Here is a 15,330-nt window from a genome sequence, read left to right as displayed (position 1 = left end):
CACTCTCACTCACTCTCACTCTCACTCACTCACTCTCACTCAGTCTCACTCACTCATTCGCAGGATTACTCTCACAGTCCAACTCTCACACTCACTCTCAGACCTTTATTCAGTCTCACTCTCACACTTTTACGCTCACACACTTTGTCTCACTCTCAGTCTCACACTCGGTATCACTCACTTTTATTCAGTCTCACTCTCACACACAGTCTCACTCACTCTTTTACAGTCTGACTCTCAGTCTAACTCTTACACTCACTCTCAGACTTTTATTCAGTCTCACTCTTACAATCTTACTCACTCTCACACACTTATACTCACACTCTTACTTAGTATCACACTCAGTGTTACTCTCAGGCTCACACTCAGCATTCACACTCAGTATTGGTCTCACTCTCACACTCTTATTCAGTCTCAGTTTCACACTCAGTCTCGCACTCAGCCCCACTCTCACACCCACTCATCAGTCTCACACTCTTAGTCTCATTTTCACTCTTATACTCAGTCCAACTTGCACTCTCACACTCTCTCTCACACTCAGTCTGACTATCAGTCGCACACTCATTTTCACTCACACACTCTCTCACTTTAAGAATTCTGCCACTTAATTACTTTCATGTAAGCAATGCAGTGGTGTAGTGATTTAACACTGAGTGATGATTATGTTTTTTATTAATTTTTTTAAATAAAAAAAATGTGTGTGTGTAGGAGCAGCGTCCTTGCCCACCTGAAGACCTACAACCTCTATTATGAGGGACAAAACCTGCAGCTGAGACACAGAGAGGTAGGAACTCTCTCTCTCTCTCACACACACTCACACACACTCACACACATGTATTTGGCATCTTTGCTTGGAATGTGGTGGTTCAGTTTAACCCCTACTCACCCTACTCAATATTTTACCTGCCTCTGGGGAGTAATCGACTGTGTGTGTGTGTGTGTGTGTGTGTGTGCATGTGTGCGTGTGGCCGAATCGGGTTCACCACAGGAAGAAGGTGAGCTGATTGTCGAGGGTCTCCTGAACATCTCTTGGGGTTTGCGGCGTCCAATCAGATTGCAGATGCAGGATGACAACGAGCGAATCAAACCGCCTCCCTCGTCTACATCCTGGCACTCCGGCTGTAACCTGGGCAACCAGAGGTCAGGTCATACCTCCATTCACCCCAACCCACACACACACACACACACTTATAGCATCAACACATGAGTAAAAGTGCAGACTCTGCAAGTATCTGAGCTCGGAGCGTTTTTCGGAGGAGGATCGCCATGGAAACAGCTCTCACACAGTAGCGTGTCACGCCTACTCTTTGAAGATGGTGTGTAAAATCATCAGACGAGCAGTTGATTTATCTCCTCATGCACTCTCTAGACCATAAGGGTCAGAACATTTCATTTGCACCTGATCCAGGGTCAGGTCTTATCTTTAAGACACGTACAAGGGGCGTTCAAGTCAAACCGGGACTTGTGATTTCTCATAATTTCTAATAAATTAAGACTTTAAGCACACTACGGTGATGAGACTCTTATACGAATTAAACAGTTAACTGTACACACACTCGTTCACCAACACCACTTGCCCGTTACAGGAACTCGGCTGGGAGTTATCGCCACATCACCTCGCTCCAAGCCATTTCCACATGTTTGATTAAAAAAGTCATTAAAGGAGTTCCTGGGAGGCCGGTGTTGCAGACGTGAATTGAAGCAGGCAGTCCAAACGTGGCTCTGAGAAAACTTTCTACCCTGATGGTATCCAGGCACCAGTGAAACACTGGGATAAGTGCGTTAGTGTAGCAGGGGATTATATAGAGAAATAAATATATCGAGTTTTTACTTCTCTAACTGTTTATTCCACCCAATTAAAAGTCCTGCTTTGACTTGAACGCCCCTTGTAAATAAGGAGCAACAGTTCACTCTATCATCTGGAGATTGCAAGTTCAAATCTTAGTAATTGAACAGCCATAAGTGAAAGTGGGTGGAAGGCGCTTTGCTCCATGGGTGTTACAGCGCCCCTAGCGTTGCATGAGCCCCAGTTCGGAAAGATGCAGTAGTTTGGCTATATTTGCCTTTAATCATGTAAATATTATATATATATATATATATATAAAAATATATGATTGATGTGGGAGAGCAAGTAAGGAGAGCGCACTCAATTTTACTACCTAGAGCTTAATTAATTAATTATTAATTAAGCGTTAATTAGGCGGACCTTCGGCTGTGAGGATGTCCAGGGGTTAGAGGGTGACGTCTGTAACCTCACAAGAGAGGAAGTGATCTAAACTGATATCTTTAGGGATTAGTATGATGTACGGATATAGTAATCTAACCTAGACGAGCCTTTTCAAAAGTTTTGGCACCAAACCATTCTTACAGTCTTTTATTTTTTTTTTAAAAAAAGAAAAGAAATAGAGGAATTTATGGATACACATCATCCGAGATAAAACAGTCTGGGGTTTAAGTCAAAATAAATAAATAAAAGTGGGAAAGATGGAACTAACACATGGGCCAGGATTTGCTAAACCGTATATGGTCTGATTTCAAGTTTATTTAAACTTATTTGGGATCCGTCCCTAAAACAGCTAAAAATGACTCTGAAGTCAAGACGGAGTGGGTAAACCATGCTAATGACAGAAAACGCAGGATTTCCGCTTGTTAAAGTTACACGAGTGGTTACGCTCAGATTAGCATCACGTTCTTGAGATGATGGGGCTCCTCCTGGGATGGAAATGTTAGAGGACAGACTTAATAACGGCGCTGTTTTCTCTTGTTTCCGCGCAGCGCCGAGGCTCAGAAACAAGCCCCGCCCTGCGTGGAGGTGACCTCGCCCGAGAGCCAATCAGAAAACAGCACCTCGGATGACATACATGCGGAGGAAGGTGGGAGCCGTAATTACAGCTTTAAACAATAATGACATTAATGATGTTAATGTTTTATGTGATTGTTTACATTTTATATGATTATTGTAATACACTATTAAATATATTTACAATTAATGCACCGCAACTATACATTAATGGTATAATGTTGCTCTGTTGAGGTGTCAGGGCTTTAGCTTTAGGTTATATTGTTATTATACCACTGTGAGTTTGTATTTTCACTTCTGATTTGTATCAGGATATCGTAAGGCTTGGATATTGTTTTTCTTTTTTTAAAATTATTATTATTTTATTATGATACTGGGGCCGAATCGAACCTGTAATGGCCACAAAAAATGGTGGATGACATTAAAGAACGCCTTTTTATTAAAAAAAAAAAAAAGTTAGAATAAACCTTATATTCAAAGCTTAAAGTATACCTAAATATATGTAAATACAAAACGCAACTAATCATAATTCAATAACTACAATAAAATAATAACCAACTGTAATAATTTACACAAATAACAGCAAAGTTGTTGCTATTCCTGGTACGTTACAAACCAGATTAAAATTTCAGCAGAAATATGACCATATTTGTCTTATCTGGTCATTAGTTGGATTTGTATTATTAGAATTTATTATTTATCACGTGCATTAAGGGTGATGATGCTTCTTATGTACTTTTTCAAAGAATCACAGGGCGAATATTAAAATCGATAGCTGAGGCATTTAAGTGGCACCGAAGTGACCTGTGTTGTGATTCAGTTCCACTACATACCTGCAGAGGTGAAGAGTAACGGATTACATTTACTCGCGTTTCTGTAACTGAGAACTTTTTTTTGTGGACTTCGACTTTTTAAAGTAGATTTTAAAATCTGTAATTTTACTTTTACCTACGATGGAGATGGACAAAACAGATGCCAGTGATACAGACCCAGCTGAAAGTGAAATGACATTAAATTCTTATGATCAAACAACTGGCCACTTTGATTTCAAGTGCAAGAAAAGCAACAGCTTTATTATGCAAAGGTGTTCCTTCAATTTATTATTTTTTTTCAATGAGCTACTTTTTACTTTTACTTGAGTAGATTTTTATATTGATAACTTTACTTGTACTTAACAGTTCTTGTACTTGAGTACAAAATATTATTACTCTTTCCACCTTCTGCTTACAGGTTATACACGTACTGTATCAGTAGAAATGGGAATTACCAGATACGATATTATCATGATGCCTTTGTGCTGATTTGATTTGTATTTTATCGCTTCAACCTTAAACATATATATATATATATATATATAAACCGATTTTGGTGGCGATACATGACTTGTGAGATGAAAGAACCTCTATACATCACTGAATCCATCCCCTCTCATCTCTACTGATTTGTCAGAAGCAGAAGTTTTTATACAAGTGTTGTTTAATTTTAATGTAACTAGACAAGGATAAACAGTACAAAGTGTAACGGGTTATGAGTCTACAGTCTCTTGTTCTTTCTCTGGTTCTCTACCTCTGTGTTTGTGTCTCTTCAGAAGACGCCTGCTCTCAGCTCCTGAGGACCAAAAGTGATGCAGGAGTCCTGAGGCGGGGTAACAGGCGGTCTCCTAGCGACCAGCGGCGAATCAGAAGGCACCGTTTCTCCATTAACGGCCACTTTTACAACCACAAGGTGAGAGCAGAACGAATGTGTGCTTCTGTGTTCAGGCGTGATCCTATTGAGTCCAAAAGAAGAGAAAAATAAATAAAAAAACTAATAAAAACATTCTCTCTCTCTCTCTCTCTCTCTCTCTCTCTCTCTCTCTCTGTGTCCCAGACGGCGGTGTTCACTCCTGCGTACGGCTCCATCACTAACGTTCGGATAAACAGCTGCATGACGACGCCGCAGGTGCTGCGTGTTTTACTCAACAAGTTTAAGATCGAGAACAGTCCAGATGATTTTGCGCTCTACATCGTCCACGCCAGTGGAGGTCCGTCTCTCTCTCTCTGTCTCTCACTCGCTCTCTCGCTTACATTCTGTCTCATATATAAACCTGTTTATTGATCCCCACCTAGTGGTCAAAGAACGGACCTGCAGCCTGAAATCAATATGTATTATTCTACACCGCGTTCCAAATTATTATGCAAATCGGATTTAAGTGTCATAAACATTAAATGTTTAGTTTTTAAATTAAACTCCTGGATGGTGTTGTGACTCAGGGCTCTTTGGATTACTGAAATGAATCTCAGACACGTGTGATACAAAGCAGCAAACAGGTATTTGAGGCTGCTGGAAGCTCTAGAGTCCCGCAAACCTCAAGGTGTAGGATACTTTAAAGGCTCCCATGTGCACAACGTCAACAAGGTGGTGGTGGGGTCTTGTTTTGGGCCGGAATCATGGGGAGAGAGCTGGTAGGCCCCTTTAGGGTCCCTAAAGGTGTGAAAATGACCTCTGCAAAGTATATTGACTGACCACTATCTTCCATGGTACAAAAAGAAGAACCGTGCCTTCCATAGCAAAATCATCTTCATGCATGACAAAGCACCATCTCATGCTGCAGAGAATACCTCTGTGTCATTGGCTGCTATGGGAATAAAAGATAAGAAACTCATGGTATGGCCACCATCCTCTCCTGACCTCAACCCCATTGAGAACCTTTAGAGCATTCTCAAGCAAAAGATCTATGAGGGTGGGAGGCGGTTCGCATCTAAACAGCAGCTCTGGGAGGCTATTCTGACATCCTGCAAGACATTCAAGCAGAAACTGTACGAAAACTCACAAGTTCAATGGATGCAAGGATTGTGAAGGTGATATCAAAGAAGGGGTCCTATGTTAAGATGTAACATTCTCTGTTAGGATGTTTTTGATTGAAATAGCTTTTGATTTCAGTAAATATGACCTCATAATGCTGAAAAATTCAACAAAAGGCCATTTTCAGTTCTTTACAACCTATAAAATGTTTCGACTCTGTTGTGCATAATAATTTGGGAACAAATTATTGTAATGCATTTTCAGTTTTTAATTTTTTTTAATTTTTTAATAATATTCCTAATATTATATTTGTGTGTGTGTGTGTGTGTGTGTGTGTTTCAGAGCGAGCTAAACTGAAGCCCACAGATCACCCACTAGTGCTGAGGATCCTCCAGGGTCCATGTGAGCAGGTCTGCAGGATCTTCCTCATGGAGCAGGACCTCGGGGAGGAGGTCACGTATGATGTAAGTCCTTGATCTGTCTGTCTTTGGATTTATTTTTTTGTCCTTTTTTTGGAAATTACAAGAAGAACGAAACACTTTCTGATTTACCCTTATTTACTCCTTATATATCACAGCAATTCGCCAACGATTACAAATTAGTTCCTGCTGTTACTAACAGTATGTTACAGCCGCTATAAGGAGGAAATCTCCCTCTTTTTATTTTAGTTAATAAGAGAGAAAATATGCAACTTACATACTGTACAAAAAAAAAAGTATTCCTGAAATGTCCTAAAAATATTTGTGATATAATATTTTTTGATAATATTGCTGGTACTGGAGACTGATGTTAGTTAATCTTATCATCTCCTTATAAAAAAAAAACTACTGTCGGTATAAAGCGACATGTTTTCCTGGTCATTAGGTGGCGCAGTACATCAAATTTGAGATGCCTGTGCTTCAGAGCTTCATCATCAAACTAGAAGAAGAGGAAGACCGAGAGGTGCAGAAGCTCAAACGCAGGTATTCCAACCACACACACCTTCATATTTCTGTGTAAACTAACTCATCGATATACAACCTTGAACCTTTGATATTTCAGTGGGGGTGTTCGAGTCAAACCGGGACTTTTGGTTATACAGAATAACAACACAGTTATGAGAACTCCCTTTATTTCTCTATATAATTCTCTGCTACACTAATGCACTTATCCTAAATGTTTAAATGTTTCACTGCGGCCAAGAGCCTCAACCCCGCACCGTGCTTGAAATCTTCCGTAAATATCAATCGATTTTACGCCTTTATTCATCAGAAATTTTATCACAAGTCCCGGTTTGACTTGAACACCTTTTGTACTTTTCCAACTACAAACATATTGTATTTTATTGTTTCTTTTATGGTTACATGGATGATATTTAGCTAAAAGTTTTACCAGAATAATTCAATACATATACTGTACAGTGGAACCTTGGATTACGAGCACAATTCGTTTCGAAAGTGGGCTTGTTTTTTAAAACACTTGTAAACCAAATCAAATCTCCCCATAAGAAATAAAGGAAACTCAAATTATTCATTCCACAGCCCAAAAAATAAATACATAAAAATAATTAGCACAAAATATAAAGTAAAAATAAAACAAATTTAATAAGTAAAAATAAATCCTGACAGATAAGTGTTTTATGCGTGCAGGCGCTGTGTGTATGTATGTGTGCGTGTGCGTGTGTGTGTATGTATGTGTGCGTGTGTGTGTGTGCGAATCTAAAGTAAGCTGCCCTTTTCCCCTTCTCGTCTTACACAGTTATCCTTCCTTCATTCTTTTCTCGAACGCGCGCACACAACGGAAACACAGTTTTATCGAAAAAATAAACAAGAAATCTCTCCAATGACACTTATATAAGCGACACACTAACGGAATCACTGGTGTAAAGTAAAAATAAAACTAATTAACCTGCACTTTACCTTTAAAAAAAATCACGACAGAGCAGTGTTTCTGTGTAGAGCAAAGAGTGTGTGTGTGCGTCTGTAAAGGCGAAAGTAGGGTCTGTGTGTATGTGTGTGCGCCACAAAGAGCAGACAGACACAAAGAGCAGGCTGAGTCTTGAGCAGAGAGAGAAAATGGATCTTTAACCTCTCTAATGAGACATGCTTTTGCTTTACACGCGCGCTGTACACACACGTGCTTTCAAACACAAAATAAAATATGTTTTACGCGCACACACGTGGTCACTGTGTTATGGTAAACAGTACACTCGTGCACGGATGTTGATTATACCAGTAAGGGATGCGCACTAAGACCCAGCAGGGGAGACGATTACCCACAATTCCACAGCACAAGAGAGAGAAAAACCATTGGCTCAGGTGTGATCACGTGACGCTCGGCGTGAAAACAAGAAGCGCATGTGTAATAGATGATACTCGGTACTCGTAAACCAAGACTTCTTCGTTTTCCAAGTTAAAATTTATAAAAAAATCTTTGCTCGTCTTGCGAAACACTCGCAAAGCGTGTTACTTACAATCCGAGGTTCCACTGTATAACTATCGAACTATATAGGAGCGACACAGGCACCCCGTCACCTTCCTAGCGTACGACATGCATCCATTCAGCTGTAGACTGCTGTAGTGCTGCTCTAATAAGTACCTGCGGAAAACGAACACAAAACTTCAATGGGATATTTCAATTGGAATTTTCAATTTCAAAACTTCAATACAGTATATTTTGGTGTATACATGGCGTGCCTTCACCCCATCCCCCCACCCCCTTCTTTTTCTCCATCTTTGTAGATATAAGTATCTGCGCCTTATCATTGAGAAGCAGCTGCAGTGTTTACCTGACGGTTCCACCTCCATGTGAAGACGCTCCTGCACCTCTGACACTCATCCCTCCCTCAGTCCATCCTCACGCTCCTCATGTGCTCTTCACGTCCTGTCAGAGGAGCCTGAGATCAGCCCGTCTTCTCCACACGTCTGATAGTTTGCTGTAGTCCGTCCTCACTTGGCTCACCTCAAGAGCCAGGATTTTTAAATTATACGGAGTGATAACGGTACTCGTTAGCTTAACGACTGTGTGAAACGTTTAGCCACACAGGATGGTCCGGATTGTGCTCGGCATTACGACTGACCAGGAAGCGTTCAGGATTTTATAATTATTATTAGTATTTTTTTTAGAAGATTCAGGGTTTTAAGACTGATAAGATTGTCGTCAGTTTGTTTGCGAAACTGTTTCTGGAAACACACCCTAACACACTCTCATCTGCGTCCCATTGCAAACTCTTGCAACTTGCGTATATTATCTCCGACATGTTATCACCTGCGGACACATTTACTAAATAGCTAACTTGCCAATTAGCCGTATTCCTGCAGCTCTATTGTGTTGTAATGCACAAGGCTAAGCAGCTAGCTGGCTAAAATTAAAACATACGAACGTGTGAGTGATTTGATTTACTTTCATTTGTAAGGACAAAAGTCGACCCAACAAATAAGCAGCTCAGGAACATTACATTTTTACTCTGAGTGAAAAAAAGAGGTGCATCAGAAAGTGATGCATTTCTAAAAATTGTTTTACTTTTTTTTTTACTTTTATTAGTTTGGTAGCTCGCAAATAAATGATGTTATAAACTTATATATTTTTCATTAACATTCCATGAAATCAGATTAAACAGATTCCTCTGACGTATTTCTTTTGTTCTTGCTTTTTGCCGCTCAAAGCTGATGAACGCCTGCAGTGATTTCTGGGTAATTGAGTTCTCGAGTTCCACAAACTGACGTCATCTAATAAATTAAAAGAAACGTCCCATGATCGGAATATCATGTGACACAGATGGACTCGGCCCTGGACCGACGGGAACCGACGAGAGTGTGTGTACGTGTGTGTGTTTCTGGAAAACGGTATAGGGATGAAGCACATGCTGTCGCCCCCTAGAGGCAGAAAAAGAAAAAGCACATTTGCGCCATTGAGTCAGTTCTTTTTTTAATGTAAGAAGCTTTTATTATAAGCACAATATAGCACACACACACACACATACACACCTTTTAGGAAATAGTCATCAGTCTCAGCCTAACGTGTGATGTGTTGTAAAGCTGGACATGTACAACTAAACTAACTAAAGCACAAGTTGGTGAAGAGTGTGTGTGTGTGCGTGAAGAGTGTAAATTGTCCATAAACTGAGTTGGAAATGCTGCCTGGCTGTGTGTGTGCATGCTTTTACAGAGAATGAATTTGTAATTTTTTTTTTTTACGCTGAATTCTCCTCCTTCTTTTATGTTTTCTGGATGCTTATAGAAATATCGCTCCAGCATGCCGATAGTTTTGTTTTAAAGATATGAAGCAGATACAGTATGATAGAATGCAGACAGAATTAAACAAAAGTGTAAAAGAAAAACATTGCATTTGTCTTTTTTTTGTGCAGCTTGTGTTAGTGTTTAAGTAAAATATGATTCGTCTAAAGAGTCTGATGAACAATATGCACATTATGGGATTTAAACCGTGCTCAATTGGTACTAATTGGCCCAAAGTGTGCCAAGAGAATCTCCTTCCCCCCATTACACCTCCAGCAGCCTAAAGTGTTGATACAAAACTAAATGGATCCAGGCTTTCATTTCTTTACACCATATTCTGACCCGGACATTCGAATGTTGCAGCAGAAATCGAAACTCATCAGTCCAGGCGTCATTTCTCCGATCTTCCGTCGTCCAATGTTGGTGAGCTTATGTGACCTGTAGCCTCGGTTTCCTGCTCTTAGCCGAGCGGCGTAGCACATCAGCTTCAACGTGTTGTGTGTTCAGAGATGCTCTTAAGCATACTTCTGTTGTAAAGAGATGTTATTTGTTATTGTAAACTTTTTACGCAGTTTCGTAAATTCTCAGACCAGCCCGTCTGGCACCGACAACCATGCCACAGTTAAAGTTCCAACTTCAGCAGATCATCTTGACCAGATCTTCATGCCTAAATGCACTGAGTTGCTGCCGTGTAATTAGCTAAATAAATATTTGCATTAACAAGCAGTGTAACAAGTGTACCTAATGAAGTGTACCTAATGAGTGTATATATTTAGGGAAAGAAAAAGAACAGCTAACAGGTGTTATTCAACTGTACATGTAATGAGCTAAGATTGGTTGTCCTTCTTGGAGGTGGAGGTATTATCCTTCGTCTCTGTTGTCTGTCTTCTGTCTCCCTGTCCAAGAGTGGGGTCTGACATCTTTCTACCAATGCCAATGCTGTCTTGTTCTACGTGTGGATTGGAGGTGGGCAAAGTGCACAAATCCTGTGCATGAGTAAGAGTAGATTCCCTAGGGCAAATATCACTCAAGTAAAAGTAGAAGTCCTCTATTTCTATGTGTACCTGAATAAAAGTACAAAAATATTCATCTTTAAATTTGCATAATGTAATTATCAAAAGTTCAGGGCTTGTATTAAAAATCTCTCTCTTGCTCTCTCTCTCTGGTTCCTGAGTGTGAACGTGCTTTTTCCCGGCGCTGTCTGCGACCAGAAGGAAAAGCAAGTCACATGATGATACATCACACTCCGTAAACACTCAGCAATGCCATGCAGAAATGTAGTTAAGTAAAAGTAGAGATTTTTGCTGTACTTTTAAGGAGAGTAAAAGTAAAAAGTGTCCACTAGTAAAGCTAATCAAGTTCACTGTATGGAGAAAAATATTTCACCAAACCAGATAATTATTAAAGTCAGGTGTTTCATCACCAGTGAAGTTCAGTCTTGGACAATGCTCTGCTTCCAACTTTGTGGCAACAGTTTGCGGAACGCCCTTTTCTATTCCAACATGACTGTGTCCCAGTTATACACAGACTAGACCTTAAAAACATGGGTTTTTTTGGCCACCTCGTCCAACATCTTCCAAGAATAGTGGAAGCTGTTTTAGCTGCAAAAGGGGGACCAACTCCATATTGAAGTGTGTGTATTTGGATACAATGTCATTGCAGATTTGGCAAAATACTTTGTAAAAAAAAACGAATGTACTTAGTTACCTCCCATCTCTGCATGCAGGATCATGGACATCCAATGAGCCTTGGACACCCATGAATGACCCTGTTGCCGATTCACCGGTTGTCCTTCCTTGGACCACTTGTGTTTTTGAGCACCCCACAAGACCTGCAGTTTTGGAGATCCAGTTGTCTTGACATCACATTTTGGTCCTTGTTAAAGTCACTCCTTACACTTGCTCATTTTTCCTGCTTTCAACAAATCAAATTCGAGAACTGACTGTTCACTTGCTGCCTCATATTTCTCAACCCTTCGTTGGAAGGAGATGATTAACGTTATTCCTTTCACCTGGCAGGGGTTTTAATGTAATGGCTGATCGGTGTACCTTCTCATGCATTGCCCAACTCTAAGTGTTTGTCGAGCTCTTTAGATTTCATCCTGACGTTTAATAATCATAACGAAACCAAGCATTTTGTTATAAATTGTTAAATTCGTCCATGTGTTGATGGAGAAACCAAGCAGCAGGTCATCACCATGACTCTGTGTGTGTGTGTGTGTGTGTGTGTGAGACTCTAATGTGAGGGATTATCCAGGATAAGGTGTGGACCTGAGCCACACAGCCAATCATGGAGTTGAGATTAAGGTGTGTAAGTGTGTGTGTGTGTGTGTGTGTGAGTGTGTTTAAATTGCTGTGCAGCTACGTGAGAGTCCCAAACAATCTTGACTGCAGACCAGAACTGCTTTGGACTTTTTACTCAAAACTTTAATCCTACAGGTAAGACAATAACCTTTATTATAACCTTGTATAAACTACTCCTTACTTTCTTCGTATTCCCTCATAATTCTTTTTACCTGTACAAGTTGCATTTTTCTTCTTCTACCTGCTGTGAAATAGTGAAGTGTAACTACTGTAGCTTTTTTATCTATTATTTTTTTTTCGTCGGAGAAATGTAAACTCTCGGCATCATTCCGGACACTTCCGGTTTGATTTGTCGTTTACATGTTTGAACGTGAGAGGTCCATTATAAAAGCAGGACGTGCTTTAAAACCAGACGCTGATCTGAATCAGATTACGCGTCTGACAGAACTTGTCTAGACGCTTAAGAGCCTTACACAGTCGAGTCATCGAGCATAAATACGATGTCAATCATTCGTGTTTTGTTGCCATGGCGATACATGCAGGGGGGGCTGATACACTGTTTTTATCACAACGTCATGTTTAAAATTGAATCTTTGTGGACAAAGTGTGACCTCAGGTAACCTTGGACTTGATTAGCTTTGGGCTCGTCTTGATTCGGTTAAGCCAAAATAGCGATAAGTCGATAAGCTTAAACGTCACTTAGAGGTGAGAAGCAGAATGAGGTGTCATCTCTCTCGTCTTCACACAAGGTGAAGGAATGACAGACTGTACGTAGGTAGGTCCCAACACTGCTGAATTATTGATTAGGTCATGGTGTATCATTTATATAAAATATGCATTAGGTGTTTTGTTGCTATTTAAACTCTGACTTTTTGTCTTTTGGCAGATAATTTTTTCCATCATGCTCTCTCAGAGTGTCTCGGTCTTGACATGCGCGCTGCTCCTGCTGACGCTGTGTCCTGATGCCCTGTCTCGTCGTGTTGGATTTGGAGGCATGGGTGGGCGCTGGGGTGGCGCAGGGAAAGCCGGAGGGGGCTGGGGAGGCGCTGGAGCTCATAAAGGAGCTGGTGTTGGAGGCGGCCACCACTACAAAGCTCCGCACGTCCACAGTGGAAGTTCTTCCTCCTCGGGATCAAACGCTGGGAAGATAGCAGGAGCGGCGGCAGCTGGCGCTCTCGGAGGCATGGTGATCGGCCACGGGCTCAGCTCGATGTCTCGACCCGGATACGGTTACGGTCACGGGTGGCAGGGCGGGTATGGCGGTTATGGGCACGGCTACACGAGGTACGCCGGAGGACACGGGAACGGACACGTCGCAGACAGAGGGTTCAGGAACGAGACGGATATGGAGTACTACATCGGAGCGGCCACCGGGGGGCACACTTCCAGCAGCGTGCTGCTGTTCGGCAGCACCGTGTCGTTCTTAATGGCGTACTGGGTCTCGTAGAGGTGACCACTCAGACCCTGGATCGTCCAAACTGACTGGGGAGGCGTCCCAAACACTTACGGGTTTTTAAAGCGGTGTAAAGTTTGCTAGTGCTGCTAACAAGTCGGAAGCGCTTATAGTAATCAGTTTAGCAGTCGTGTGGTGTGTATAAGAATGAACAGTGCCCCTTAGAGCTAAAAAAATATAAATAATTGGATAATGAATAATAAAATAATATAGGATAATATGTGTATATTAAACCTAATCAAACCTATCCTGTGGTTTTTCAGGATACAAAATGTATTATGATTAAAAACAGCACCTTACTGTACTTTTAATCTGCGTCATTTAGTTAGAAAAGTGGCCACGTTACCAAGTACACGATTTACAACAAGGACCAGTACCAGAACCAGTTAGTACTACTGTATTTATGTCGATGGTAAACTGAAGACTATACGCCTTCCTGACTTCCTGATAATAACATGATCTAATACGGGTTCACGAATCATGAACATGTAAATACATCTCTCTTTTTTTCTTATGTATTCTGTGCATAAATCTAATTCTTCCTCATCTTATCGTAGACTTGATGATTCTATATATTTTGTACAACATAAGCGATTACTGTGACCTTTATCGTAGCTGTGCACGTGTACCGTATTTGTTAGATTTTTTACCGTCACGTGAAACTGCGCTTCTATCAGCGAGCGCTAATGAGGGTTTAAAACGTGTTTCTAACGAGCTCGGACATGTCTCAATGTCCCCTCGGTCCTAGACAAGCCCCCGAGGATAAAGTAACGAAGTAAGGAGCGTCCGTAAATCACATTAGCGGATTAACAGTAGACAGGATGCAGTGTCCGTCAGAGCAAAGACAAATCTCATTAAAGGCCTAATCAGTCCACCTCTACTGCAGGATTCTTGTGCATCTTGTACAAATTTGGACTTTTGTATCGCTGTGATCAGTGTGTAGAATCAAAAATAAATGATTGTGGCAAGTGCAAAGTTGCATTTTTTCTCTTTCTGCCCATCAGGTGTCGAACGCAATATTTCCCTCTGAATCATGATTCAGAATTCGTGACTGAAAAATAAGTAAAAAAAAAAAAAAAAAGTTTACATATGGAAAAGTTCCTGGTATTCAGAATCAGGTTACGCAGTGAGTTTATTATCAGGGCTGTTTATCCAGGATTTCTAAATCGTTTTTTTTTTTTTTTTTTTTAAGTTAAAGTATCTGAGAAAATGGTTTTTCAACTGTCTATAAATTACCATCTTTAAAACCCCAAGCTTTTCCCTTCACCCACCCTTCACCCCTCGACCCCCTCCAAAAAAAATAATGAAGGGATAGAAAATGCTGATTGAATAAAGGATCACCATTCGCACTCTGTGCCACAAACATAATGCAATAAACAAATTTAAAATGAACAACAGAAAAAGACTATGATGTTGTTTTTTCAGTAGCTCCCTTTCTAATTGTAAATGCTTATATACCATCAATACAGAAAATTGTCTCAGTACACTGGAGCCATAATCAGACTGCCACATTCATATCTTAAACGCTGGCCTCCCAGGTATTCCCTTAATGGCCCAAACAAAGAAACAGTGTTCTGTTATTCTGTACAATGAAAAAACACCTGGTTTGACTTGTATGATTGAGGAAAATAATAAAAATAGAAATGAGTCTGGAAATATACAGCATAACCCAAAATTCTGGATCCTTAGGCATTTTTCTTTATATGAAATTAAATTAATTTTCGATCATTTTAGACAATCACATGGTGGTTGTGTAAAAAAAACAAAAAAAAAAAA

At 40.5% G+C, this 15,330-nt stretch overlaps 2 protein-coding genes across 3 annotated transcripts in view; both read left to right on the top strand.

Annotated features, from left to right (window-relative positions):
- Window positions 1-9,896, top strand: part of rassf2a (Ras association domain family member 2a) — a 20,877-nt gene extending 10,981 nt beyond the window's left edge. Inside the window, exons 3-10 of one of the 2 annotated variants that reach the window (XM_053504603.1) lie at window positions 709-784; window positions 989-1,140; window positions 2,776-2,873; window positions 4,392-4,525; window positions 4,670-4,823; window positions 5,927-6,048; window positions 6,449-6,546; window positions 8,305-9,896. In XM_053504603.1, coding sequence (XP_053360578.1) covers window positions 709-784; window positions 989-1,140; window positions 2,776-2,873; window positions 4,392-4,525; window positions 4,670-4,823; window positions 5,927-6,048; window positions 6,449-6,546; window positions 8,305-8,374 — 904 coding nt within the window. In that variant the 3' untranslated portion in view covers window positions 8,375-9,896. Of the gene's footprint in view, window positions 1-708; window positions 785-988; window positions 1,141-2,775; window positions 2,874-4,388; window positions 4,526-4,669; window positions 4,824-5,926; window positions 6,049-6,448; window positions 6,547-8,304 lie in introns of both variants that reach the window. The other variant, XM_053504602.1, reaches the window with a different exon arrangement.
- Window positions 9,897-12,990: 3,094 nt separating this feature from the next.
- Window positions 12,991-13,680, top strand: prnpa (prion protein a). Its single transcript, XM_053504796.1, has one exon. The coding sequence runs from the start codon at window positions 13,003-13,005 to the stop codon at window positions 13,546-13,548; it is 546 nt and encodes a 181-aa protein (XP_053360771.1). The 5' UTR covers window positions 12,991-13,002; the 3' UTR covers window positions 13,549-13,680.
- Window positions 13,681-15,330: the final 1,650 nt, after the last annotated feature.

This window comes from Clarias gariepinus, chromosome 9, assembly GCF_024256425.1.
Source record: "Clarias gariepinus isolate MV-2021 ecotype Netherlands chromosome 9, CGAR_prim_01v2, whole genome shotgun sequence".
NCBI lineage: Eukaryota > Metazoa > Chordata > Actinopteri > Siluriformes > Clariidae > Clarias > Clarias gariepinus.
The sequence above is the reverse complement of the archived record's forward strand: the minus strand, read 5'-3'. Positions and strand labels throughout refer to the sequence as shown.